We start from the raw sequence: 26,066 nt of genomic DNA, 5'->3' as shown, positions 1-26,066 counted from the left end.
TATATTTCCTTTGTTTACTCATTCACAAAGGCAACTGATACTTCACATACACAGTCAGCATCGTTCGGTCTCATACCCACCACCCACTTTATGCTCCCCAAGTGGCCACTAAAGTTCAATATTAACAATGTACTATGAAAATAGTGTGCTCTGTGAAACACGGGATCAATTACTCTGTAACATATGAGTAATTATTATATTTACAGTGGTGGAAAGTAACTAAGAACGTTTACTCAAGTACTGTACTTAAGTACAGTTTTGAGGTACTTGTAATTTACTTGAGTATTTCCATTTCATGCTACTTTATACTTCAACTCCACTACATTTCAGAGGGAAATATTGTACTTTGTACTCCACTACATTTATCTAACAGCTTTAGTTACTTTTCAGATAAAGATTTGACACAATGGATAATATAACAAGCTTTTAAAATACAATACATTGTTGACAATGAAAACAGTGGTTTCCTTTTCCTGGATTTCCTTTTGAAAAAGCTTTTTCTCTTACAAAAAGCAGTGTGTTGTCAGGGTCACATTTCAGATGTCTAGGAGTTGTTAACAGATCCACCAAATAGCGATTTTTCCCTCTAAACTTCTCACATGGTTTCATTTGAATAAATGTTCAATTGATCCAATATTTCACCAAAAATCAAAGATTAGAGAAAAAGTCCAAAAACTGAAATCTATTTGTGTATCAGAGCTTCGTTTTTTCTTCTTTCCTCTCCCATTAATCAACTCACAACCCCTCAGATTTATCTGGTGACCCTTTGGAGGGGCCCGACGCCTAAGTTGAGAACCACTGGACTAAACTAGCTAACTGTATATAAAGTAGTTCAAACCAGCTCCACCTCCAGCAGCTAGAACAGTAACATGGTGCTCTAACACTGAGGCTTCAGTATTAATAATATAATGATGTCATATATAATAATATATCAGTCAGAGGGACCAAACCACTACTTTTACTGCAATACTTTAACTACATCAAGCTGCTAATACTTTTCATGCAGGACTTTTACTTGTAATGGAGTATTTTTACACTGCTGTATTCATACTTTTACTTAAGTAAAGACACACTTGTGAATCTTAATAAACTGCTTGTCTCCAGTAAAGAGAGCCCTGCTTTTAAGAGGCCTATCTAAAAGTAAAGTGAGTGCCCTGCAGATCCCTTGCGTGTGTGTGTGGCATGTGAAGCTCAGCAGGATCCTAACCAGCTGCCACCAGGAGTCGAGTCCTCAGCAGGGGGCCGAGACTGAAGAAACACCCTAGAAATTTTCTGCCTCACAGACCACACCAGGAGAGCAGTTAGCGGAGAAAAATACTTTTTTGTTGCACCTTAAAGTTATGCGTGTCATGATGCAACTTGCCATGCTGCCACTAACATGGTTCATGGTTCATTTAAAATGGTGCATTCAAGTATGCTGTTAATAAGGGATACAGAAGTGCTGTATGCTTTAAATTTGTATTTTACACACTCTGGCTTAATCCCTACAGTAACGCAGACATATACAATGACCACATACTATATGAATGTACATAATGACCCCAATTTATTGCAAATTGGAAGACAAATTCTTATGTCATGAAAATCTTCACAACCTACCATTAGCAACTCCAGACTTTCCCCAAATATTTGTATTCCTCCCTTCAGGAAGAGTGAATGATTTAGACAGCTGTGGAGACTCTTAGGATGGCTGGAAATGAGACCATATGAGCCTTTAATTGATATGATTATTTCATCAGAAGGTGTGGAAATAGAGAGACATCTATACAATGATTGGGAATAACAGTAATGGCACTTGATTGATTCTCAAGAGTGAGAATCATGTGACGGCTGCATTTCTCTTTGACATACAAGTCTCTCCTGCAACACTGTACCTCGTATGAATTACAGTCACTGGATGTAATATAGTAATACTCAGTCCAGTTCAGAACAAATTCAATCAATGATTTGTTGAATGGTGCATACATGATGGAAAAATGTTTTTAAATCAGTACCCAGTTTCAGCATCTGTGACTAGTACTGGAAGACAGGATTCTTGACCAATTTTTAAAGAACAAATTTGCTTAAGAATTGGTATTATAAAATTACTAATAAAATGGCTTATAATGAATTGACATGGTGTATTTTAACTATTAATTATGCAAGTTAATAAGTCAAAGATTGATAAAATTTAGTAAGTACATCTTCTGTCATCAGATCCAATCTTACCACAACTGTGATGCACAAATATACAAATTCATTTTTTTTCCTCACTTTTTCCATTTATTTATTACAATTAATTCAATGTTATCATCACTTTTCCATGTGTCAGCTACTCCTTTTTTCCATTTAAAACAAGTCCAGTATGTGACTATTATTCTTTAGAACCTGAAAAGTCCTGAAGGTGGGGCAGGGGAAGGAGGATGGGTGGGAAGTTTGAAAGTAAAGGACAGGTTTGAAGAAGGAAAGGAGGGAGGGTGGGAGTGATGTCCTCCCAGGAGCCTCTTCCATGTGAGGAGATTTTTCATAAGCTATGTATGTGAGATTATTTTTTTCTGCGTTCATCATTTTTCTCCTCTTCTTGCGCTCTTGGGCCTTTTCTTGTTATTTTCTTTCTATTCGACATCCTCAGCGTCGTCTCCTTGGTCTCCATCCATTAGCAAAGCGGCGTATTTACTGGCTGAGCTGAACTTCTGTAAAAAAACAACAACAGCAAAACAGCAAAACAATCAACACAGTAGCTTTGGATGCTGCACAAATACAGCATATGCAAGAAAAAGATGTCAAACTTTTTCAAGGATCTTTACATAATAAAAAGGTAACGTCCAAGAACACTCAGGGAAATGATTTTAGGACTGATGGGCTGTTCATCCACTGGAAATAAACTACAACGTACAAGGGGAGCTCTGGTCAAAACAACTCGAGGCTTCAGGGAAACCCTTTACTGAAGAATAAAACTTTGCACTTATTCAGTCAGACTTTGATGCCCAGTGAAGGACTTACGGGGGTTGGGGTTTCTTCGTATTTCTTTGGCTCTGGTGGTGGTCTGGAGTCTCGGTCTCTTCTGTTATCCTTTCTACAATCAGAACGAACCCTAAGGTTAAAATTTATTGGCAGGGCTCACCAGCGGAAAGATAACCCTTGCTGTGAATACTCAAACACGCACAGATCTAAAGACAAAACACTAAAAGAGCACAAATGATGCTCACTTTGATCACTTGAAAATTTACATCTACGAGCTGCTTGGCATCCAGTTCACACAATGCTCACCAAGTGCTCAGTCCTCATTTCAGAAAAGAGGAGAAAAACATCTACAATTAAGATTCAGTGATGTCCCAAATCTCAATTCTAGTTTATGCTGTACTGTTGATGCTTTAGTGCTGAAACTGATCATTTCCTGTACTTCCATCATGGGGACTGTAACTATTTATAGTAGTAAAAGTATTAAATATGCACACCCAAAATTCTGGTGTCCATAACACTAGGAACGATGAATGCATCATCAGTTGTGTAGCTGAGCATAGGCCACTCTTTACAGATGCCCTGATAAATTCCTCCATGTCTAATGTAGAACGTTGGAGTTGCTAGCTTTGGATGGCTGACCTGTCTGCCTCCTTTCTTCGGTCTCTGTTGGGACCCTCTCCTCGGCCCCGCCCTGCTCCAGGCCCTGCAGGCCCCCCTCTTGCCCGTGGGGGCCCCCGGTCCCGACGCACACCGTCAGCCTTGTTCTCATCTTAAAGGAGAAGCCAGACAGTTGAGTGAAGGGACGTTGATGGAATTAATACAGTAGACTACACTCACAACACACTGCAGCATCAAAAGCCACCGGGTTGGATTCAAGAAGTGTTAAGTCACTGATGAGGGGCCAAATGAGAGGTGCACAATTGCTTGTATGCAAGCTGAGCTGATTTCTTTTAAATTTGATATTGGCTATAAAGTTGTTCCGAAGGTTTCCAAGAAATTAAACAAACAAGCCCTACTCTGATACAACACTGCAGATATTCAAAGTCCTCACATTTAGCTAGATTGCTTGGGTCTGAACTTGAGATTTCATTGTTTGCAGATCCGAATTCATATTATTCTGCATGATTTATGCCACTTTTGAGTATTTGTTGAATAATTCTCTCCACAATGAGCACCAATTACGCCTGAGAGCACAGAGTTTTGCTGCATCAGTAAAGCTATACTGTATATTTCTCATAAAAATGGTTGTTCAACAACACAAGCTTATCTTGTGAGACATGTTTTTGTGCTCCCCTTGTAATGAACATACACCGACCGATCAGCCACAACATTAAAACCTGCCGCCTAATATTGTGTACGTCCCCCTTGTGCCACCAAAACAGCACTGCCCCGTCGAGGCATGGACTCCACAAGACCTCTGAAGGTGTCCTCTAGTATCTGGCACCAAGACGTTAGCAGCAGAACCTTTAAGTTGCGAGGTCGGGTCTCCATGGATCGGACTCCATTTTCCAGCACATCCCACAGATGCTCAATCGGATTGAGGTCTCTGGATTTTGGAGGCCAAGGTAACACCTTGAATTGTTTGTCATGTTCCTCAAACCATTTCTGAACAATTTTTGTGGTGTGTCAGGGCGCATTATCCTGCTGAAAGAGGTCACTGCCATCAGGGAATACCGTTGCATCCACATGAATGCCAGTACCCAAGGTTTCCTAGCAGAACATTGCCCAGAGCATCACCCTGTCTCTGTGAGCTTGCCTTCTTCCGATAGTGCATCCTGGTGCTATCTCTTCCCCAGGTAACAACGTACAGGCACCCAGCCATCCACAAGATGCAAAAGAAAACATGATTCATTAGAGTAGGCCACCTTCTTCCATTGCTCCATGGTACATTTCTGATGTTAACGTGCCCATTTTTGGCGCTGTTGGCGGTGTATGTGCAGTATGGGCTACACTGCCCCATACGTAGCAAGCTGCAATGGACTGTGTGTTCTGACACCTGTCTATCATAGCCAGCATTAACTTTTTCAGCAATTTGTGCTACAGTAGCTCTTCTGTGGGATCGGACTAGATGGGCTAGCCTACATTCCCCACACGCATCAATGAACCTTGGGCTCCCTTGACCCTGTCGCAGGTTCACCGGTTGTCCTTCCTTGGACCACTTTCGGTAGATACTGACCACTGCAAAATCGGGAACACCTCACCAGACCTGATGTTTTGATGCTCTGACCCAGTTGTCTAGCCATCACAATCTAGCCCTTGCCAAAATTGCTCAGATCCTTACGCTTGCCTGCTTTTTTTAACTTCAAGAACTGACTGTTCACGTGCTGCTTAATATAGCCCAGCCCTTGACAAATGCTATTGTAATGAGATAATCAAGGTTATTCACTTCACCTGTCAGTGGTTTTAATGTTGTGGTTGATCGGTGTATTCTCAGCAGGAAGATGAGCTCATGGCCTGCTCCAGTCAGACATGCTCTCTTTATGATACACTGAAATATGATATAGTGTGAAACCCCCTTCATGTAAGTGAGTCAGGCTTGGTGGTAGGCTTGGGTAGCATTATGGTATACCAGGGTATATACCAGGGAAAATAATGAGATGTGTCTTTTTATGTTTGCAGTGAATGAAACTTGCAAGACTTTTCTTTGTTGGAGCTGATATTCATCTGCTGGCCTACAGTAAGCTTGTACCTGACATTTATTCAGCCATTTCTCTGCTGTGGTACTGGATGAATTTTTGCCTTGTACTCCCACCTAAGCACTCATATTCATAACGTATTTTCTGCATAGTTGGTGGTTTGTGGTTTGGGTCGGGTCTGGGTGGTTGATTGACGCATATTTTTGCAGGTTGGGTGGTGTGGATTGGCTCTGATAATGGGTTGGGTGGGTGCAAGTATTAAAAAAAACCCTGGCCACCGCATCACCTCTAGAAATGTCATACATGCTACAATGACTTCTATCACCAGCAGCTCAGCGTTTGTTTTTTTTTTTAAACAAATATACCTACATATACCGTATACCCCGGTGAAATATCAGGAAGGTATGTAAAAACAGATCCTGCCCAAGCCTACTTGGTGGCTAACACCACTGAATGAACTTGACCCTAGACCCCTCTTTTCCCTCAGCCATTATGGGGTCCGTTTCACCAAATTTGCAACATGAGATCATTTCCCTTTTGCTGATTTTAGCACGTTTAATTAATCAAAACAAACTCCATACTAGCCACCCACGCATGAGAATGTAAGAGTCCAGTAGGACTTGCAAATTTATCTGCAATTTTTGATCAACAGTCACTTGTGAGATGTGACTCTACCACCATTGTTCGTAGGCAGTGCTTGCAAATCACTTTTAAAAAACAGGCTATAGGACCACACGAGTTTCAAAACAACTTTCATATCAGCAGCATTTCAACATGAATGGTTTCAAAAATAAATCTTTACAAGAGCTCAAGTGTGCAAATGTCCTTAGAGATTAACTTTCTGTCACAGCCACACTTAACTGAAGCTGTCAAGCAAGCAAGTCCACAATAAGTCCTTCAATAAGGAAAAGACACAAGGACACTGTAGTCAGTCCCAAATGCAATTTTATGAGGGCTGTCAGATGTTTAAAAAAATATTACACTTTCAGAAACATTCTACACAGAGAACATTTTAGCCAGGATTGTCTGCCTGTTTGTCTGTAAAAAGACTGAAAATATCTTGATATCTATCAGTCCCTCCAGAATTTTGTTTTTTTTTGCGATTGTTGTGATAAAAAATGTCTGATTTTTTAGCCGCCTTTCTCAAAAATTGCTATGCACTTTGTGAAATTTTGTGATTTTTTTTGCAGTAAAATTGTGGGACAAAAATTGCAAGTTGAGGAAAAAACTTTCAATATTTTAACACAAATAGAGGATATCGATGTACTTTGATGTGCAATTGTCTTTCATTCACATCGCAAGGTATGGACATTAAAATTTATGATATATTGATGTCAAAATCTTCATAGTAGCACCTTAACATGGAGAAATCGCCAGAATTTTGCAAAATTGCAAGGCCCTGCAAATACTGAATTTGCATTCATTTTTGCGATTCCAAGATTGCCATTTCCTGGAGGGACTGTATTGGATGAACTGCCATGAAATTAGGTAGAGACATTCACAGCCTCCAGGGGATGAATCCAAATTACTTTGTTTAGTGACAAACTTTGGCTTTGTTTCTGGTCAAAGATCTCTGCGTGCCCAACACTTCAGTTCATGACAGGATACCTCTAAAACTAATCACTGAATTCCCATCAGCAGTAATTAAGATGGATGCTGACATTTAACATGCTAACATTAGCATGTCAGCATACTTCCTGTTAGCATTCTAACATTGTATACTTGTGGACATGCATGTTAACATGCTGATGTCAGCTTTTAGCGCAAAGCACAGATGAGCAAGTACAATTGAAGCTGATGAAGTACAGCATAGGCGGGTGAAAGCTGAGCCAAATCTGACAGTATCTGACAGTAGAGCTGAGCCTGATAAAAGAAGTCCGAGACATCCTAAACTGGCCACCGTAATGTAATGATGTGAATGATGTAATCATCTTTGTCATCTCATGGGGTCGCTAATGTGGCTGCTGACTTTGGGGACTGCTGATTTATCAGCAAAGTGTCTTTGTTTCCATAAAAGTCTTCCTTCTTCAGTTTTCTTTGTTTTGTTAAGTCATTTTTTGATTATGAAGGCCAAATAAATGAAGTTTGACAGTGCAAGCGTCACACTGACTCTTCAGTTGTATTCTTATTAGTCAACACTGAGGTTTGGTTATGGTAAAATCACCAGTGTTGGGCACTCATCAGTCGGCCTTACCCTTTCCAGATCCTCTTTCATCTGCAGAACTTGAGGAGCTAAAGAGAAAGTAAGGACAGTCAGGAAAAAATACAAAACACTGAAATGAAAGCTTAACTTTTTAAGACTGCACTCTACAAGTCTGTGATAGCCAGTTTTAGGTGTGAAGAAAAATATTTGTTCTATTCTTTGTGCTTAAAAAGAACTTGTTTCTCAACAGCACATTCCTGAAAGGCTTCCTAACATTTGTCCTGATTGTGTTCTCACCTGAGCTTAGGAGGAGCTGAACCACTTGGGGAGACGGGGGAGACTGGGGGTCGCCTATCACCCTCGCTAGAGCTTGTGCTGACCGCACTTCTCTTGGCCCAGGCGTTCTCCTTGGGAGGAGGCGCAGGCATCACCTTCAGCGGCTCCTTGGAGGAGGGAGGCCGTGGGGAGGCCCCAGGGGATGAGGGTTCATCTTCTCTCCCACTGAAAACCTCATTCTCCCCAGAGCGCTCGCTATCTCGACACCGTGAAGCTGGCAGATAAAAGGATGAGATGTTGTTTAGAAAAGGAGATTTCCAGGGCAATTATCCTTTTGCTAAACATATAAAAGTTTGATTTCTGTTTCAACAAACTAAAGACTGGAACTTCAGTGGTTTACAGGGCTTCATTATTAGGATGTAAGTGATAGAACAGAGGTCCTATGATGAAAACCGTGCATTGGTTCAACGTTTTATAATGACAGAAAAACAATTAGATGCACAGTCACCCACAAGTACCATTTTGCCCCTTCAGGTTTACAAGGAGAAACGAGATTCCTGCAGGCAAGCTATGTCAAAATGAAATACACAGGCATCTCACCTCTTCCAGAAGTGCTTCCTTGCTGTGAAGACTCACTTCCTGTGCGAGATCGCTCAGTATGAGATTCCTCATTGCGCCAGCTTGGGTCCCTGAAAACAATAGCAAAGCTTAGCAAAACTGAATTGTATTGAAGTGTAAATAACCTGCACTCCTTCCAAAACATTGAATCAAAATTAGCCTTTATGACCAGTGAAACCATCAAATGATTTTACATTTTTACATCCACATATTAATGTTCAACCCCTGACCTGTCTCGCATCTTTCTGTCGGGTCCTCGACCCTTGTCTTCCTCCAGTTGCCTCTGCAGCCTCTCTTCCTCTTTCTTCAGCCTCTCCTCTACCTCCCTCTCCTTGGCTGCTGTGTCAACTGGCTTAGCACCACCAAAGATGGATGAGGCCCTGCTGCCGGAGGTCGGAGCTGCACCTGCGGAAGAACCACCACCACCACCACTACCTTCTTCCTCCTTGGGCACGCTACGGGGCTTCAGGTTCAACTTGGGTCTCTGCTGGGGAGCTGGAGTGAGCAAAAAGAAGGGCAATGTAAGTACATTGTGGTCTGGCTATGAACGTTATTAACAATCTCTGAATTCACTACAGAGCAGCTTGATTACAAATTCTGAGAGGAGTGTGAAAATACAACAATTCATAAATTCACACTACATACATTTTCATTCCTAATATATTATTACAATTGATGGTAAATAATTTGGGATCATTACTGGAGCCGAGCAGGTCATTTCAGGGGTCATATCATGATATCAGGGAGCAGCTTCTCATTTTCAGAGAGTATAGTTTTGACCTAGGACCTCCAGTATATAGATTGAATAGCTTGTGAAAAATAAGGTGTGCTAGATTTAGGCTACAGATGTTCAATGTGCCAGATATATATTTATTCAACACAGCACGTCTTCTGCTTAAATGTATTTAAGTATTTTTATTACATATACTGAGCATGTTTTGCACATAAAGATTTTGGGATGATTTAAGTTCTACATGTCATTTTGTTGTGCACTTGGCAGCTGTGTCTTCTAGAGAAAAGTAAGTATTGAGTTTGACTTGATATCAGCATGAAAGGACTCGGACTGTGATCAGGGTTGGAAACCCTTGGTAGGGGCATCCTTATAAATGTTATTGAACACAAAATACCAACAAAAGTAACTCCCATAAACTCAAACTTTGAAATAACCTTATTTGAGATTCTGCAACAATCATATACAAAAACAGACCAAACATTATTATATAATTAACTTTTCGCTCACACCTCTCTCCTCACGCCTGTCATCGCGCCGTTCATACCGGTCACCGTCACGGTCGCCATAACGATCCCTGTCACCATAACGGTCATTGCTACCCCGACTGTCATCGTAATCACGGCGGAAGCCGCTGCCAAAGGCACGACGACCTCCTCCACCACGAGAGTCAAAACCTAGAAAGATAGCAGGACAGGAGAGAAAATGAGTAAGGGATGAACATATAACAGTGTGATGCTGGAAAACAGATGAAGCAACATACCCCAATCACGGTTGCAGCAGGGTAATCAGGGAGTTGTGCAAACCCATGATTTGATTAGGATGGGTATGTTTTTAAGATGATGAATAAGCCTAACGACTGCTGATACTGCTGGATGGATTTGAATCCCACGTACCCTCGACATCCAACACAGGGACCAAACAAGCAGAAGTTCCTACCTCCTCTATCGTAGTCTCTGCGGTCTCTGTCATCATAGCGATCCCGGTAGCGGTCTCTTCCACCGTCATAACGGTCATTGTCCCGCCGTGGACCATCTCTGTAACGATCTGACTCATAACGGTCTCGAGATCCTGCAAGCATTGTAAGAACAATACTGTTTTTGACATGAGCAGCTTCTCTGCTAATAATTTAGTTCCAGTTGAAGGAAGGAAGGCATCATTTTTTGCTGACAAGTCAACATTTTGGAAAAATGATAAGTATTATAACTAACATTTTGGAACATTTAAAAAGTTAGCTATTCAATGGCTAGCATTATCACAAGCATGAAGTAATGTCTGGAAAATCTCCTCTTGCAAAGTCAGCAAGTTCAAACACTTTCAATTTAGTCTGTTTTAACAAACTAATATTGTCATAGGACTCCTATGAAATTGGGATTGACACCAGTGATTCTAAGAAATCGGTCCTCAAAACAGCTACTAGGAATTATCCTGGGATTATGTGTAAGATGTATACAAATTAGTGTAAGTCTAAACGAAGAAAGTTCTGACTTACTCTCTCCAAAGGCATCATCTCTTCTGGGAGGTCCATCATCAGCGTCTGCACTGGGCCGAGCCCTCCAGTCGCTGTCTGTCTTGTCAGGGCCCATGTCTGCCATCCGTCCACCCCTGTCACGGCCTCCCATGAGTCCACCATCTCTCTCTAGCGTGTGAAGAAGAGAATATGTTATGTTTATTACATAATGGACCGACTTACATTTGAAGACTGAAGGACATACTGCTGTTTGAGACACAGAGAGGACAGAAAAAGTCACAGCAAAAAAATTTGCATAGTACCTTTATCATTAGACTGGTCTGCAATATCCACACGGATCCTTCGGTTGCCCAGATTCTGTTGGCATGAACAGAATTTAATTTCATCTTTGTTATGTTATGCAATGAAGCTACAACACAACATCAAATCTGCTACTTTACTGTGCAATATAACTATGGGTAAATACATAAACTCGTGCTTTAGTTCACTTCCAGGTGTAAAAATAAAAATGCAAAAATATAAAACCAAGTTGCATCCTCTCACCTCCTCATTGAGACTTAAAGCCCTCAGGAGGGATTCCACATCGTCAAATTCAGCATAACCAAAGCCCTTCAGCCTCTCTGGGTTACTGGGCTCTCGAGGCAGACGCACTGCACTGATCTGAAGACAAAGATAGTGACAGAATAACAGATGAAACAGAGAATGCACTGATCCGTACTCAGACAAACACAAACCCCCGAGTCAAGCAGTTCACCCAAGCAAGATGAAGAAAAACACATGGTAGTACGAAAATGAAAAATGGGAGGGAAAAAAAGGGCAAAAAAACATGACCTTGTGAAACATAAATAGCAAGAATTTATGCGCAATTATTCAGGTTAGGACTGGCACGGTTGCAGGTAACTTTAATATGAAAAATCAGCAAAGTTATCTCATCAACATTAGTTGCTTTGCACAGTTGTAACCATTTTAAGCAATGGGTCCTACTCAGCTATGATATTTTATGGCCACTCTGAAATAGTTCTGCTTTTTCTGAAAATGAATTATGATCAGCTCAGCTTTTGGGAGCTCTGTAATCTGTAAAGGACCTTTTTTTAAAATCTCTAACAACTCCATGAGGAAACTAACAGACATGAAAACTATAGCTTTAACGGTCCATTTAACACCCCTTCAATATGAGAAACAGGCTGAGCAACATTATGATCCTACTGAAACAGCAGTCTATAGACACAAGGGGGAAAAAAGTGGTTAACCTGTATGTCCTGTTTTTTATTGCTTCACAAATTCATTTGTCCAGTGTGTAAACAACATCGTCTCAAGGGCAATGTGCGAGTGTAGATGAAAACTTCAAAAATATGATTTTAATTACAGAAAACATGCCACTGAATATAGATGAGACTGACTAGATGTTCAGATAAATTCTGTGTTTACAGCTCCTGTAAAAAAAATTAAGGCTTCAACTAGGGGGTGAGAGGAAAAAAAAACGATTCTTAGATGCAAAAATCGATTTTCTATATGTTGGTTAATAATGTGATGTTGATGGAAAGAAAAAGGTGGAACTCTATTGTGAGGGCAGTGCAGCGCCGGGACAGTGGTTTCAAGCATATTTTGATTTAATGACTAAATTATTACCTTTGCGAGATGAACGTGAAGTATATTATGAGACTAATATTAGTGGAGCGAAGCAGCTATCAGCAGTAACAAACGAGACTGGCTGACCAACACATACTGCAGCATTAAACAACTTAAACCAACTCTGAGGCAAAGAAAATAACTTGGTGCTCAGTCTGTTTCACCTCAAAAACCCTGCGCCCGCTCAGCATGTTGGACAGCGACGTCTTTCCCTGGAGCCAACATGCAGCAGAGAGGCTGCTCTCCACTGCTGGAGACATGACGTTAATAACAACACAGAGGAGCACTTCACCTCCCCCTCATTTTGTTATTCTCATACAGGCAAGAGACTATAAGAAGCTTTCAGATTAATTTATTCATTAATTAATGCAGTTAACTTTTTAAAATAAAAAGGCTGTGGACCAATTATCTTATCTGCCAGTTATGTTTCATTTTGTATTTCAGTGGCCTAAGCACACCAGTTTGGCACACAGTATACTTGAGCAAGAGACTGAAAATTGTGTCCCCTGTTCTATTCATTCAATCAAGAATCTGTTTTGAAACAAACGATTCTGAAACAAACTGGAATCAAATCATGAGATTCCCACACCTAACTTCAACTGAAAACTGTTGTGTTATTTGCAAAACAAAGAGTTGCAGAAACTGTAACCACCAAGTGCTATACATTTTCAGACCCACGCTGTATTTGTGTGTGTGTGTGTGTGTGTGTGTGTGTGTGTGTGTGTTTGCTAAACCTACTGCCAAGCCGCGGAAGAAGTCTTTGATCGATTCCTCAGTGACATCATAGGGCAGGTTGCCCAGGAAGGCCGTGTAAGGCGGGCTGCGGGGCAGTCGGGACCGGTCGATATTGGGTTCACGGGCTGAGCGGGGTGCTGTGGGCAGGATGGAGCGGTCAATCGGCGGCGCCCGGTATGTATCCTCCTCCGTGTGCCACGAAGTCGAGACTGGAGAGATGAGTGGAGGGATTAGAGGGATAACCAGATTATTTTCTCTTTGATACATAGTCCTTCCATTCCTGCAGTTATTGTATTTGAAAATAAGCAAATGGCAACACAAAGCTAATCCAAGACACAGTGAATTGTATTGGAAAAATATATGCATGAATACACACTAGTATCTGAATACACACAAGAAGGACACCAGAAACTTAAGTAAATGTCATGCTGGTTAAAAAATGAAGCATTGTGACAAAATTGCTGAGCCAAAAATCAGTATCTGATAACCAAAAACTGGATTTGCTATTGGAACAAAATAGAAGCTACAATTCAACATGAACTAAATGTTGAGTGAAATGTGAGTTATGACACCATGTTGTATGACATGCTGTAAAGCGAACTATGTACACATCACGTGATGACATGTGACGGCCAGATTGATGTGTTGCTCTAACAAAGAGGGGAAACAAAACAAAAAAACAGCAGAATACAAAATGTTCAACATGAGTGTCTGTAAAGGTGGAATTAGAATTGTATTGTTAAGTATCACAAACCTCATAAAAACACATGTAGACGCATCATGCAAAGGAGTATGACTTTTAGTTGTACGAGCCACAGAGGAATATGACTAAGTTGTGTAAGTCAGAAAGAAAAACGAGCAGCAGAGCAAAAAATATTGCTGGCAGCAAGGAAGGCAGAATCAATATTATCCAACAACCATTTAATATTCAAAATGTCCATCTGAAATCTATGATAGAAGCCAGGTAGTGGATTACTTTCATAATACAAGCAAAACAGAGCAGCGATGAGTTTACAGTTGACATATGGAGCATAAATGTGTGTCCAGTGTCATTACTGAATCTGACAGACAAGTTTTATAGCAGCACTGCAGGCTGAACAGTTTAACAGTAAGAAGCAGCCGTATTACAAAATGTCATGTCGTGATTTAGAAGTATATGATCTCCTTACGAATTTAACAATTTATTTATCATGGTCATATACAGCTATCTTAGGCAACATGCATTTAAACGGCTTAGAGAACATTAAGAAAAATAGGTATCACCTATCACCCTGTGACATCCAAACTGAGAAAGTGGTGTTATGTTGTCTCTTCTATATGGTACACTGATCTGCTTGACCTTTTCTTACCACTGTAAAACTTAAAGACTAGCACAGCTCTTTGACAACACATTCACACATAAATCGAAATGTGCAGTTGCTCATTTTACGCTCAGTCAAGTGTTAGACTGCATATGTTGATGGTACAACCAAATAACTGCATTCTTTAACGCATTTTCATTTTGCTCCTCTCTGGTGAGAGCGAGCCAGAGCGACAGAGATGATATTGATTATACTATCATTAGACGGAAAAATGCAAGACAGATGTGAGATAAAAACGTAATGTGTGTCTGTTTCAGCATGCGCTCACCATCTCCATCCAGGTCATCAGTCTCATCAGCCCAGCTAGTGGACTTGGTTGGGTAGCTGGGGGCTGGACCGCTGCCTCCACTGTCCTCTGCCAGGAAGTCAGTCAGAGTGAGGGTCTTCCCCTTCTTATTCTTCTTCTTAGCTACAGGGAAGATAAACAGAGAGTATATAATCAGACATGGAAGAAACATGCTAGTCAGGGGCTAGTTCACCACATAGATGTCTGTCAAGAAAAGTCCTTAAACCTTCATCATCAACTAACTATTTCTGTAATAATGACAAAAACTATGTGGTATTATATCCATCTAAGGAGTTATAAAATTTACCTTAATTTGATTCATTTAATCTATTTGAGATAGCTGAAAAACACACTCTGGGCTTGGGGATAGCCACAGATGTTGGGGTGTAAAAAGTTAATCATTACAGAGTCAAAAGCCCCCAATGGCTTCACTGGATTGTAATTAGAGCTTCAACGATTAGCCCATTAATTGATTAGTTGATCAACAAAAACATTAATCGGGACATATCTGGATAACTGAATAATTGTTTTAATTATTTATGTAAAAATGTTGAACATAAGCTTGTCAAATGTTAGAATTTAAGTTTTCCTTTGTCATACATGATAATAAACTGATTATCTTTGGGTTTTGGGCTATTGATCAGACCAAACAATGCATATGAAGACAAACTCTTCCACTCTGAAAAACTGGCCTTTTTCAGTATTTTCTGACATTTTTTAGACAAAATCAGGCCTACTTGTATTCGCATTCAACTGTTGCTTCACAGTGAAATATTACAAAATATAGTTAATGCAGTAAAATGTACTGTGAAAGACTCATTCTTGAAACTGCAACACAACAACAGTCTGGTTTTCAGTAGACTTGTGTGCAAGCCTCCACTCATGTGGAAACCGGCATCTTTGCATAGACAACCAATATTTGTAATGTTGAGTAGTGAGATAGATAAGGGGACTGCAATGTGGTGGTGATAACAAAAACAGTGACTTATTTTCCCATTGGAAAGTAAAACATATAGGGAGTGGTCTTTCTGTCCAACTGTCACTGTACAGTGACTTGTGTACTTGTGTGTATTTATATAGTTCTTTTACTTTCTGAAACTAACATATTTGCCAAGTATATTTTTAGTAATTTTATATTTTTAGAAGTTAAGTTTGTTTGAATTGTTATTCTGCAGGTGCGTTTTTTTCGGTCTGGGAGAAACAGAATTTAATTTCACTGTAAGCAAGTACTAAGAAATGTTCAATCTTCAACAGCTGGCTGGGAGAGGTTTCCCTCTATTTGTTCAGCTCAAAGATTCTGACACAATAATCGTGACATGTTAAAAACACCAAGTTGCATGTTTGCTGCATGTTTTGAGGAACATAACTTGAGTCATATATCCACTGCAGAACATTCCTCATACACGGCTGTGAGCCACCATAGGGGCTTCACACAGCTCATCTCATAGAGCAGGTCTGATTTGTTTTGGTCTGAGGCAGGAAAAAAGGGAGTGACAAAGCTGGCTGTGAGCTTCATTGTGAAAATTCCAGCTGTCATGACATTCTTTACGCACAGTTACAAAACCTGCACACATGCAGAGAGCAAAACAGTAACAAAACCTGCACACATATAGTGAGCAAAACAGTAACAAAACCTGCACACATGCAGAGAGCAGCACAGTAACAAAACTTGCACACATGCAGAGAGCAGCACAGTAACAAAACCTGCACACATGCAAAGAGCAGAGCAGTTACAGAACCTGCACACATGCAAAGAGAAACACAGTAACAAAACCTGCACACATGCAGGGGGAAACACAGTAACAGAACCTGCACACATGCAGGGGGAAACACAGTAACAGAACCTGCACACATGCAGGGGGAAACACAGTAACAGAACCTGCAGACATGCAGAGAGCAGCAGTTACACAACCTGCACACATGCAGACAGAAACACAGTTACACAACCTGCACACATGCAGAGAGCAGCACAGTTGCAAAACCTGCAGACATGCAGAGAGAAACACAGACGGGGAAGCCACTAACGCAAAGTCATTGTTTACAATTACCAGGCCAACTTAACTGACCTCGGTCACTTGAACCGTTCAACGCCAACTAACAATATATTGATTATTTGGTAACGTTTACATTTGTCCGCACGATATGACATTAGCAAGCTAAGAGCTACCTGTGCTGACTTCTGCTAGAGCTACAAAGGTGTACACATCTGTAAGGGCCAACACTGAACTGTGAGGCTAAAAGTGCGGGTTATTAGCCTACCAATTATACTACGTAGGTCGCTTTTGTCTTTATGCGTTTGCGGGCTTAGTCATCGAAGGACTGCTGACGGGGTAAGTATCCCTGCTTAGCTGGCTAGGTTTTAGGGCCTAGTGCACGTCGCAGCGCCAGGATCCAAGTGCGCCATCAACGGAGCAAGACTTGGCCGGAAAGGAAGGGACGCCTCAAAGTTGTGAAGCTGCCTGGGAAGTATTGTGTAGGATGCGACCAATGAGGCCCAGCTGCCCCGGTTCATCAAACACCGACACCAGGGAGAAAGGCTGCACACGTGGAGAGCCTCCTCGGGCAGCCCAGACTGCTCGGCCCGACCCCTCCTCCACGAAACGCGCTTGCGCCCGGTGCTCTGAGCGCCACGGCTAGCTCCGCTATAGACAAGCAATGTGCCAGCTCCGCACGCAGTTAGAGACATTTCACAACACGTCATACACTCTCCAGTACTTGTAATAATATATAAACTCAAAATTTAGACATCCTAAACACCGCAATAACCATTTTGTTACGAAAAGACCGCACTGTTATCTGTAAGTAAAAATGTAAAGTCGCTGCTTCGTTCATTTGCCTCCCTCCAGCAGTTACGTCTTTACCGTGCCAAAACAAGCAACAAACCGATTTATACACACGGGACAACGACGCGGATCAATACGGCAAGGTATTAACAATCCCCAGGCTCCATGTGTTTAATTGTATCTAGGTATAACCCGCTGAAATTCCCCCCAACCGACCATGATCGATCACCCACATAAACCTCACCTGACGCCGCCATGTTGGAGAGCGAGTTCGTAGTAGTTCCCGTATGAAGGCGTCAGGCGAGTTTATCGTGAGCGCGCATTGCCGTTCACGACCTGCCTCCTCCCTTGTTTGCTTACTGACCCACATCTTCCGCTCCATCACTTTCTTCTTCGTTGGTTTTTAGATGGTTTTTGCATCCAAAATATGGCATTACCGCCTTCTACTGGATTGAAAATAAGACTCAGTTCTCCTGTCTAAACTAAATTATGATATATAAAATAAAACTCAAATAAAATTAAAAAAAATAAATAAACAGAGTAAAGATTTAGTTTATTGTCATTTTCTTGTGTATTTGCATACACACAAAAAACAAAATGCTGTTCCTCCTAGCCCACAGCAGTGCAACAACAACAGAGAGGATAAAGATATACTATATCTAAAAATTCCCTTGAAAAAAATACTAAAAAAATCTAAAAATAAAGATAGAAAGTTCGTCTTCATCCCTTATCCCATTCTCTAATATCACTCAATTTAGGCTCTGAGAGGGCCAGAAAGCCTCTCTTAACAGCCCCTGCACCTCCTCTCCAGTAATTTCCACGATATCCAAAAACTTACTCGCTGCATCAACAGCTATCTCTATTCTCTCGGATTTCCTTTCTGCCTCAGCGGCACAGTTAATCACCATGGCCAGAAATGCTAAGAACTTGATCTTGTCCTGACAAAAACAATATTCATCACGGTTCCTGCCTGATTTGTTCTCCCTTACCTTTTGAATCTTTCCATTCCTAGCTACTTCCTCATGGCTTAGCCTCCCCCCCCCCCCCCCCCCCCCCCCACACACACACACACACACACACACTTGGGTTCTATTCATATCTACACACAAGCGAGCCGTGTCCAAATTTCCAACAATGTCTGCACTGAATGGGTTTGGGAACAAAAGGCCTTACTGGGTAACTGATATGATCTAAGAATACTTTGTCAAGCAGGTTTTCTGATTCAAAATGCAGCATGACAGATCTTGTTTCACATCTTTCTCTGTCTCTATTCCTGATCATTCTATGACTGTCAAGAACTCTGTAATATTTTTTAAATCTACTTGCATCGACCACACTCCATCAACAACGTCCTTTACTGGAACTCTTCTATGAAGTGGGAAACATGACGCTTAGTAACCATCTAACTCAGATATTTCTAATGCCTTCTTCAGTTGTTTCTGTGACACACATCCAACAATGATCAATTCTTTTAACATCAACTAAGTTGACATTGCGAAGTTTGTCCTTAATCCAACTTTCAACGTCATTTTTGTCTGACAGAAATCCAAATCTGTTCTTGCTTTCCGTCAGTTTTATTCCAACCAAGTGGATTTCTCTTCTGTTCTCAATGTCATCACTGTAATATGAAATTTCTTCTCTTTTCCTCCCTGATTTCTTCCCCGCTGCTTTTTTCAAACTCATTCACCTCCATCTTCCTCGATCCACTTCTGCTCCTTCTTCTTCTTATTCCTCCTTCAGCTCCATTGATGACTGATGTCAGTGAACTAAATATATATCATATCATATCATATCATATCATATCATATCATATCATATCATATCATATCATATCATATCATATCATATCATATCATACTAAACATGAATATATCATACTGATGCATTGCTGTGTTACCAGCATTTTAATGTCCTGTATTTGTATTGTTTGTATTTATACTGTTGCATAATAAATCTATAAAGTATCATATTTTATAAGCTCATTGTGTGTTTTCATGTAAAATCTCAACACAATGTCATGTAAAAACTAATAACTTCAGCTGTCAAATTAATGTAGTGGAGTAAAAAAAAACAAATTTTCTTTTGAAATGTGATGGAATAGATGTAGTAAGTAGCATAAAATGAAAATAAAATTGAGTAGTAAATTTAGCAGGCACTTGAATGTCAGCTGTCTATTAAAACTGCAAACATGATGAGTTGGAGACAAAACCAGACCAAACCAGGGGTCAAAGGCCACTTAATTGTGGACTGACATTTGTCAGTTGTAAGGTATGTTGCCCTGTGTCTGCTGGATGTGTGTCCGAACACCTTAACACCATAATAATTGTATAGAGTGATAATATGTCAGGACTGTGTGTCTCTTGATTGTCTCGGAGTTATTCTTCCCCCCAATGGCCAAACATCAATTAAGGCAGCTTTGAGCACTGTGAAGGTATTCACAGAGGACTATTCACAGGCTATTATGACTTTAATTTTACCCAAAAAGTTTACGTTCTTCTTTCAACTTTATAAATTCAACACACAATAATACTAACATTACTTTTCATAATTAATCCAACTATAAAATCATGTAATTTATCAGCCAGCCCCTTTTTTGTCAACAGAAATGATCGTATGATCTAAATCTGTAATTCCTTTATAAGTGTTTTTTTATTTTAATCAGCAAGGGCTATAATGACAACAACATATCACAATACACAACATGCACATATATTTGTATTATATATATCTATATTCTGTAACCATAAAAAATGCACAAGAGCCATGACTGTGGATCAACAAATGGTTTTATTCATTTTTATTTTGCTGCCAGGTCAGGCAATGGTTAATTTCAAAATATCACTGCCAATTTCACCGAAGTGCAGTTGAATGCCTTTATTCAGAATGGCCTAAATCATTTATGTGGTGCAACTTATGTGGTCATGGTTAAAAGAAATGCCTTTAGTTGATTAGACCAGCGAGACATTTTGTCCATTATGGACAGTTGTGGGTTGCTCTGCTTCCACTGTTGAGATGGTCCCGGATCCTTTGTTCCAAATTAGCTCATGCTCGCTAGCTCATCCAGTGCATCCTGGAGCCTGAACAAAACACAAATGAAACATTTTGACTCTCATGTTGAACTGGTCATGTGACTGCTGCCAACTGGAACTACTGCCTCAATTCTGAATGTAGTTATACTTGACCATGCAAACCATGATAACAAATTACTTATGTATTCACCTCCACCACCACCATCACCTTGCCTCGACCTTTTTTTTCTCCTCCATCTCTATAACTCTTACTTGAAGTCTCCACCATCCAACAGGGTCTTGTAGGTGCTAATCTCAGCCTCCAGTTTCATTTTCAGGTTGAGCAACGCCTCATACTCTTGGGTCTGTTGCTGGATGTTTGCACGCAAGTGTGTGAGCTCCTCCTCCAGACGGATAATAATGCCGTTGTACTTCTCCATTTCCATGTTGTTACGTAGCTCTGTGTTGTGTAGTGTGTCCTCTAAGGAAGCTTTCTAATAATGGATTGAGGAATGAGAGATATTTTTAGGCAAGCAAGTCAAATTTTGGAGAACATGAGAAAGTTCCAACCTTTATGTAAGAGATTATTTTTAAAATTGGGTGTCATGTAATGGTCAGGATATTTTAAAAAAATGATCTCAAGTTTTGCAACAAGACAATATAGAATGGATTATAGATTATATGTTCCAATTCAAATGTAATGAGACTTACTAAGCTCTGTTGGGATGCAAGTTCAATTTCCAGGGTCTGTATCTGTCTGGTTAAGTCACCCCTTTCCATCTGGGCTCCCTGGAGAGCTTCTGTGTTCTGTGATACCTGCGCCTGCACATCTGCAGTCTGACAAAGAGATGGGGAAAGGATGTCAACCACACAAAATCACGAGTGTATTTATTCCTGATGACCCTTTCTAGCACTGTATTACCTGATTTTCATGCCACCGTTTGAGTTCCTCTGCATTCTTCACAGCAATCTTCTCATAGTTGACCCTCACGTCATCCATGATCTGTGCCAGGTCTTGACCTTTGGGAGCGTCAACATCCACTTGCACGCCTGAGTGGGAGATCTGACTCCTCAGCTCCATCACCTCCTACAGGACAGACGGAAAGAGAGAAATTAACTTAAAACACTCACAGACTTGTGATTTGGAAGCCACTGATACTGAAGTGCGATGATTAATTGTGATGTAGTGTAAACTCACATTCTCATGGTTCTTCTTTAGGAAGACCAGCTCCTCCCTCACGGCTTCAATCTCACTCTCGATGTTCATCCTGCTCATGTTGGTGTCATCAATGACTTTCTTCAGCCCAGCAATGTCGGCCTCCACAGACTGGCGGATTGACATCTCATTCTCAAACCTGTAGGAATGCACAGATCCAAACTCTATTACAGACCTCAAATTCACATTGTGCTGTGCAGTATAAAATCATGAAATGACATAGCTGAGCTTCCAAAGAAATGGTGAAAAAACAAACCTACTACTCTATTTGTAATTCTAGATGTTAGACCACATACACTGACTGTACAATCTCTGTATGCCAAGGCAAAAAAAAAAAAAAAACCACCAAGGCATGACTATGTTTGTACTGCATTGTGGAAAGTGAGTTTACATTCATATAAACTGAATATATAGAACAACATAAATTACTATAAGATTCAATTTAAAACAACATACTTCACTTTGAAATCATCGGCAGCCAGACGGGCATTGTCGATCTGGAGCACAAAACGAGCATTTTCCGTTATCTTGTCGAAGATCTGGAATGAAAAAGAGAATAATGAGAATGTGACTTTTATTAGTTGACATTCTTTAGCCAGTGGGTGTCAGAAGATTAAATGTGTTTATTTTGTTTATCTTCTTTTTGCTGGTTACAAAGACCAAAATTGTTTAACCAGAATCCTCTTCATACAATGCACAAATTTGCTCCAATCATTATGTGCTGTGATACAGTGATGTTTAACAGATGTACAGAATTAAACATATGATCTGAGTCAGTAATTCTTTCCCTTATGTAACAATAGCAACCACAGAGTCAGATTACTCAAAAGGGCCACAAAATGGTTGAATCCAACATTCAGTTAAAAAAGAGGAACCAGAAACTGAAGAACAGGAAAAGGGGATGTTCTTGTGCCAGAACAGAATCTGGTTTGTTTTAGCATTGTTGGAAAAATGTGTTTCCTGTCTGAGTAAGCCATACTGGTTTTTTTCTCTCCAATTTTCTCGCAGCTGCACTGTCTCCGCCTGTCTGTAGCTCTCTTTGTATATATGACCATAAGTGTCTCTGTGTGCAAAGATTGCAAAATTCTTTTGGCCTGATTGTGTTTGTGATTTTTTTTTAATGTATCCATGGCATCCTGTCTCAGAGGAAAGTCCCTTTATGTGTTGAAGAAAAACAAAAGTGCCACCAATAATGTGTCATTATGTGACATTGAAGAACTGGAACTGGGAGAATGTGACATTTGACTCTGCTGACTGGAGCTGATTGTTATACAACCAGTGAATTCACACGCATCTGTGTGCGCACACACACTACAAGACCCTTTGTGTGTGTGTGTGTGTCATTACCACACATCTGTTTCACATTGAGGCCCTCCTACACCAAAGAATGCTTGTAGAATCACCATAGCAGAACCACTTGGAAATGCTTTTGTCTGTCTGTTGAAGGTTGTATGCTGGTTGTTGGAAAACTTCTGAGTCTGACTGTCTCATGATGTTACCCTCGTGTTGGTGATTCATCAGAGGAAGTTCTGACCAGTTCGTGGCTTGAATGGGAGTTTTACGGGGTGAGGGTGACAACTAAGCAACCACACCCTTCATTCTTTTGCAAGATATTTGATAACCTTCTGTTTGAAATTTGATCACCTAAGTACTGCCCGTCTCAGCAGAAGTATTCTCAATCTTAATTTTTAACTTTAGGCTCAAGGAATACATGGAGATGAATAATTAATACATTGATACAACTTACTGCCACAAGTAGGTTAACACTTGGGACATTGTCTGTGATGCACTCATTGATTCATATCATATCAGAGGCCTCAGCAAGCATTTAAGGAAAGCATTCAAACATTTAAATCTCTCACCTTTTGCTGTATCGAAGCTGAATGTAAGTTCCATTGATTTCTATCAACAACTACAGCTTCCCACTTTAACATTTTATTCTCAACTTCCATCTGTTCATTTGAGTGGCCATTGCTTTTTTGTCATGCTTACCTGTTTGCGTAGGTCGTCTATGATGGGTTCATACTTGCTGTAGTCTCTCATGGCGGGCCCCCCCTTCTCCAGGGCCTCCCTGATCTTCATCTCCAGCTCCTTGTTGGTCTGCTCCAGGGTCCTCACGGTCTGGATGTAGTTGGACAAGCGGTCGTTCAGGTTCTGCATGGCTCCCTTCTCGTTGCCCGAGATCCCAGCACCGGCACTGCCACTTGTTGCCACGGATGCACCGGCACCACCAAAACCAGCTGCCATACCACCACCCATTCCACTGCTCAGCTTGAAGGAAGTTGAGGAGGAGGCCATTGGGGCACCAGAGCGCAGGGAAGATACTGAGGCAGAGGAGATGCGGGTGCCATGTCCACCAGCACCACCATAAATGCTGGCAGCACGGTACTGGGGTGTGGAGCGGGTGAAGGAGATTTGGGCAGAAGGTATCTGCTGAAAGGTGGATCTTCTGTAGCTCATTTTGGAGAAGTTCAGGAATAAAGAGAACAAAGTGAAAAATGAGATGTGGAGGCTCACTGCTGCTGGCCGGCTCAGAAAGTGACGCTGGCAGTGGGAAGTGGGGAACTTATACTCCTCCTGCCTCTCTCCCTCAATCACTGCTGGTCTCTTAGACCCTGCCCACTTCAACATCGCCCCATTCTTCCTTTCCTGCTCCCTCCCTGCTCTCTCATGCTCTCATTCACCCACATGTTCCTTTTTTTTAAACTTACAGTGTATTTTTCGTATCCAAGGAGATGTATGAAGTGTATATTGTTGTGTAAACATATAAAAACACTGACATTTGTCCAGTGAAAATTTATTTGACCAAGCAAGACAGATCACAACAAATGAAAGAAAGCAAGTAAGAAGTTTAGTAGACAAGTTGTCCAATGTAAAAAAGCTGAAATAGAAATAAAACAAAAAAGTTAAAGAGTAGAATAATCTTGGCAAAGGAATTTACTGTGTGAGCATGCAACAAAATTCCTTTGGTTTGCCTATAAAAGGCTTAATGTCTACCATTCGCTGCAGTCTCTAAGTTGGTGGTCAGCCAGGCCCCAAAATAAACATATTTTGCCAACCTTCCTATCTAGACTAAACTGAAAACGAGATATAGCAGCAACAGCACTCTTTCTTTTTGTTGTAGCCAAAGTAGAAAGGGAACTGGAGTTTTTTTTTACTGGTTTATGCTGTGAAGTGCCAATTGAATTAGGAAGTAATATCTTCAGCATGACATTGAATTGTTTATCAGAGCAGCTGCAATCATAAAATGGTAACCATAGAAAACTAAACTGAATGACAGATAAACAGTAAACGGAAATCACATTTCAACACAATCAATGGGGTAACAGTATTTACAATGAAAGCTGCCGTGTTTAAAAAGTAACCCAAGGACACCCAAGCTTCAAATATACCCAGAGGGCCCTACAAAAGATGAGATGCATAAAGAACAAAGGTTAGCTGATATCATGCTCAGAGGACAATCAAAAGTGAGAGAAAAGCTGCCCTCATTTGCTGATCATATTATAGTTGATTATCTGTTCACATCAGTTCTTTTTTGAACAATTACCTTTAAAAGCTTATCTGCGGTACCTGACGTGAGAACTGCCTTTGATATTTTAGTATGAAAAGTACTCTTTTTTCCATTGATCCTTTGAGAACCACAGGAAAAACACAACAACTCACAAAACTGTGGTCAACATACAATCAGGATTAATGTTTTATTTTTACTTGTCTCAGAATTATGTGTTTTTCTGCATCAAAGTAGTGCTTACTGCTCCCAAAAAACAAGAAAGAAACTACATCATGAGCACAGCAAGCTTCAACATAGCATGCTCTGGCATGGCCTTGGGAAGGTTCATACTGGTTTAACTGAGGCTGAAGTTGTGGTTAGAGAGGAATTTTACACAGAGCTCCAGAGAAGTGGCTAACAAAATCATATAAACCACTTGGGGGACATTGGCAAAGTCTCTAACTCCCTCCTGAGCTCTCATACAGCCTTTTCTTCTCCCATATTATGTCAAGTTTCTGTTTTTCACAGTCCATAGAACCTCATTCCAGACCCTCACTGTGCTTTTATTTGCAACAGTCTTTTAGTAATACTCAATGATGTAGCAGGAGAGTAGCAAATAGCAAAGAAAAAGCCAAGGAAACACTAATGAGTCTGGTCTGTAAAAGGACAGGGAGCTATAAAGAGGAACGATGAATTAAATCAGTATGACTCATACCTCATGACAGTGTTGTTACTATGTTG

The 26,066-nt window shown here is 40.6% G+C and overlaps 2 protein-coding genes across 5 annotated transcripts; both read right to left on the bottom strand.

Moving 5' to 3' along the window:
• Positions 1-1,529: 1,529 nt before the first annotated feature.
• On the bottom strand, positions 1,530-17,963 carry eif4ba (eukaryotic translation initiation factor 4Ba). 3 transcript variants are annotated; one of them, XM_042406325.1, is made up of 15 exons: positions 17,856-17,963; positions 14,811-14,951; positions 13,185-13,390; positions 11,361-11,477; positions 11,120-11,174; positions 10,839-10,985; positions 10,286-10,417; positions 9,859-10,023; positions 8,847-9,111; positions 8,599-8,687; positions 8,020-8,272; positions 7,774-7,811; positions 3,583-3,712; positions 2,983-3,055; positions 1,530-2,672 (listed from the first exon to the last, which is right to left on the bottom strand). In XM_042406325.1, the coding sequence occupies exons 1-15, from the start codon at positions 17,866-17,868 to the stop codon at positions 2,595-2,597; spliced, it is 1,902 nt and encodes a 633-aa protein (XP_042262259.1). In that variant the 5' UTR covers positions 17,869-17,963; the 3' UTR covers positions 1,530-2,594. The 3 variants fall into 3 exon arrangements, with proteins under 3 accessions (XP_042262259.1, XP_042262260.1, XP_042262261.1); XM_042406326.1 differs by lacking the exon at positions 3,583-3,712; XM_042406327.1 differs by lacking the exons at positions 2,983-3,055; positions 3,583-3,712.
• Positions 17,964-20,379: 2,416 nt separating this feature from the next.
• Positions 20,380-24,383, bottom strand: LOC121894006 (keratin, type I cytoskeletal 18-like). 2 transcript variants are annotated; one of them, XR_006095461.1, is made up of 7 exons: positions 23,828-24,383; positions 22,292-22,374; positions 21,818-21,974; positions 21,542-21,706; positions 21,331-21,456; positions 20,831-21,113; positions 20,380-20,688 (listed from the first exon to the last, which is right to left on the bottom strand). XR_006095461.1 is itself a non-coding variant. In XM_042406282.1 (7 exons), the coding sequence occupies exons 1-7, from the start codon at positions 24,293-24,295 to the stop codon at positions 20,649-20,651; spliced, it is 1,260 nt and encodes a 419-aa protein (XP_042262216.1). In that variant the 5' UTR covers positions 24,296-24,383; the 3' UTR covers positions 20,380-20,648. The 2 variants fall into 2 exon arrangements, 1 of the variants encoding a protein (XP_042262216.1); XM_042406282.1 differs by having other exon boundaries at positions 20,893-21,113.
• Positions 24,384-26,066: the final 1,683 nt, after the last annotated feature.

The sequence above is a fragment of the Thunnus maccoyii genome, chromosome 3, assembly GCF_910596095.1.
Source record: "Thunnus maccoyii chromosome 3, fThuMac1.1, whole genome shotgun sequence".
NCBI lineage: Eukaryota > Metazoa > Chordata > Actinopteri > Scombriformes > Scombridae > Thunnus > Thunnus maccoyii.
The sequence above is the reverse complement of the archived record's forward strand: the minus strand, read 5'-3'. Positions and strand labels throughout refer to the sequence as shown.

Coding starts and splice junctions, on each gene's coding strand:
- eif4ba (XM_042406325.1), bottom strand. Junction 13,391..14,810: donor TGATGACCTGGATGGAGATG/GTGAGCGCATGC, acceptor TCATCTCTCCAG/TCTCGACTTCGTGGCACACG. Junction 10,024..10,285: donor CAGAGACTACGATAGAGGAG/GTAGGAACTTCT, acceptor CTATCTTTCTAG/GTTTTGACTCTCGTGGTGGA.
- LOC121894006 (XM_042406282.1), bottom strand. CDS start 24,295: ATGAGCTACAGAAGATCCACCTTTCAGCAGATACCTTCTGCCCAAATC. Junction 21,975..22,291: donor GCCGATGATTTCAAAGTGAA/GTATGTTGTTTT, acceptor GCATTCCTACAG/GTTTGAGAATGAGATGTCAA. Junction 21,707..21,817: donor TAAAGAAGAACCATGAGAAT/GTGAGTTTACAC, acceptor TCTGTCCTGTAG/GAGGTGATGGAGCTGAGGAG.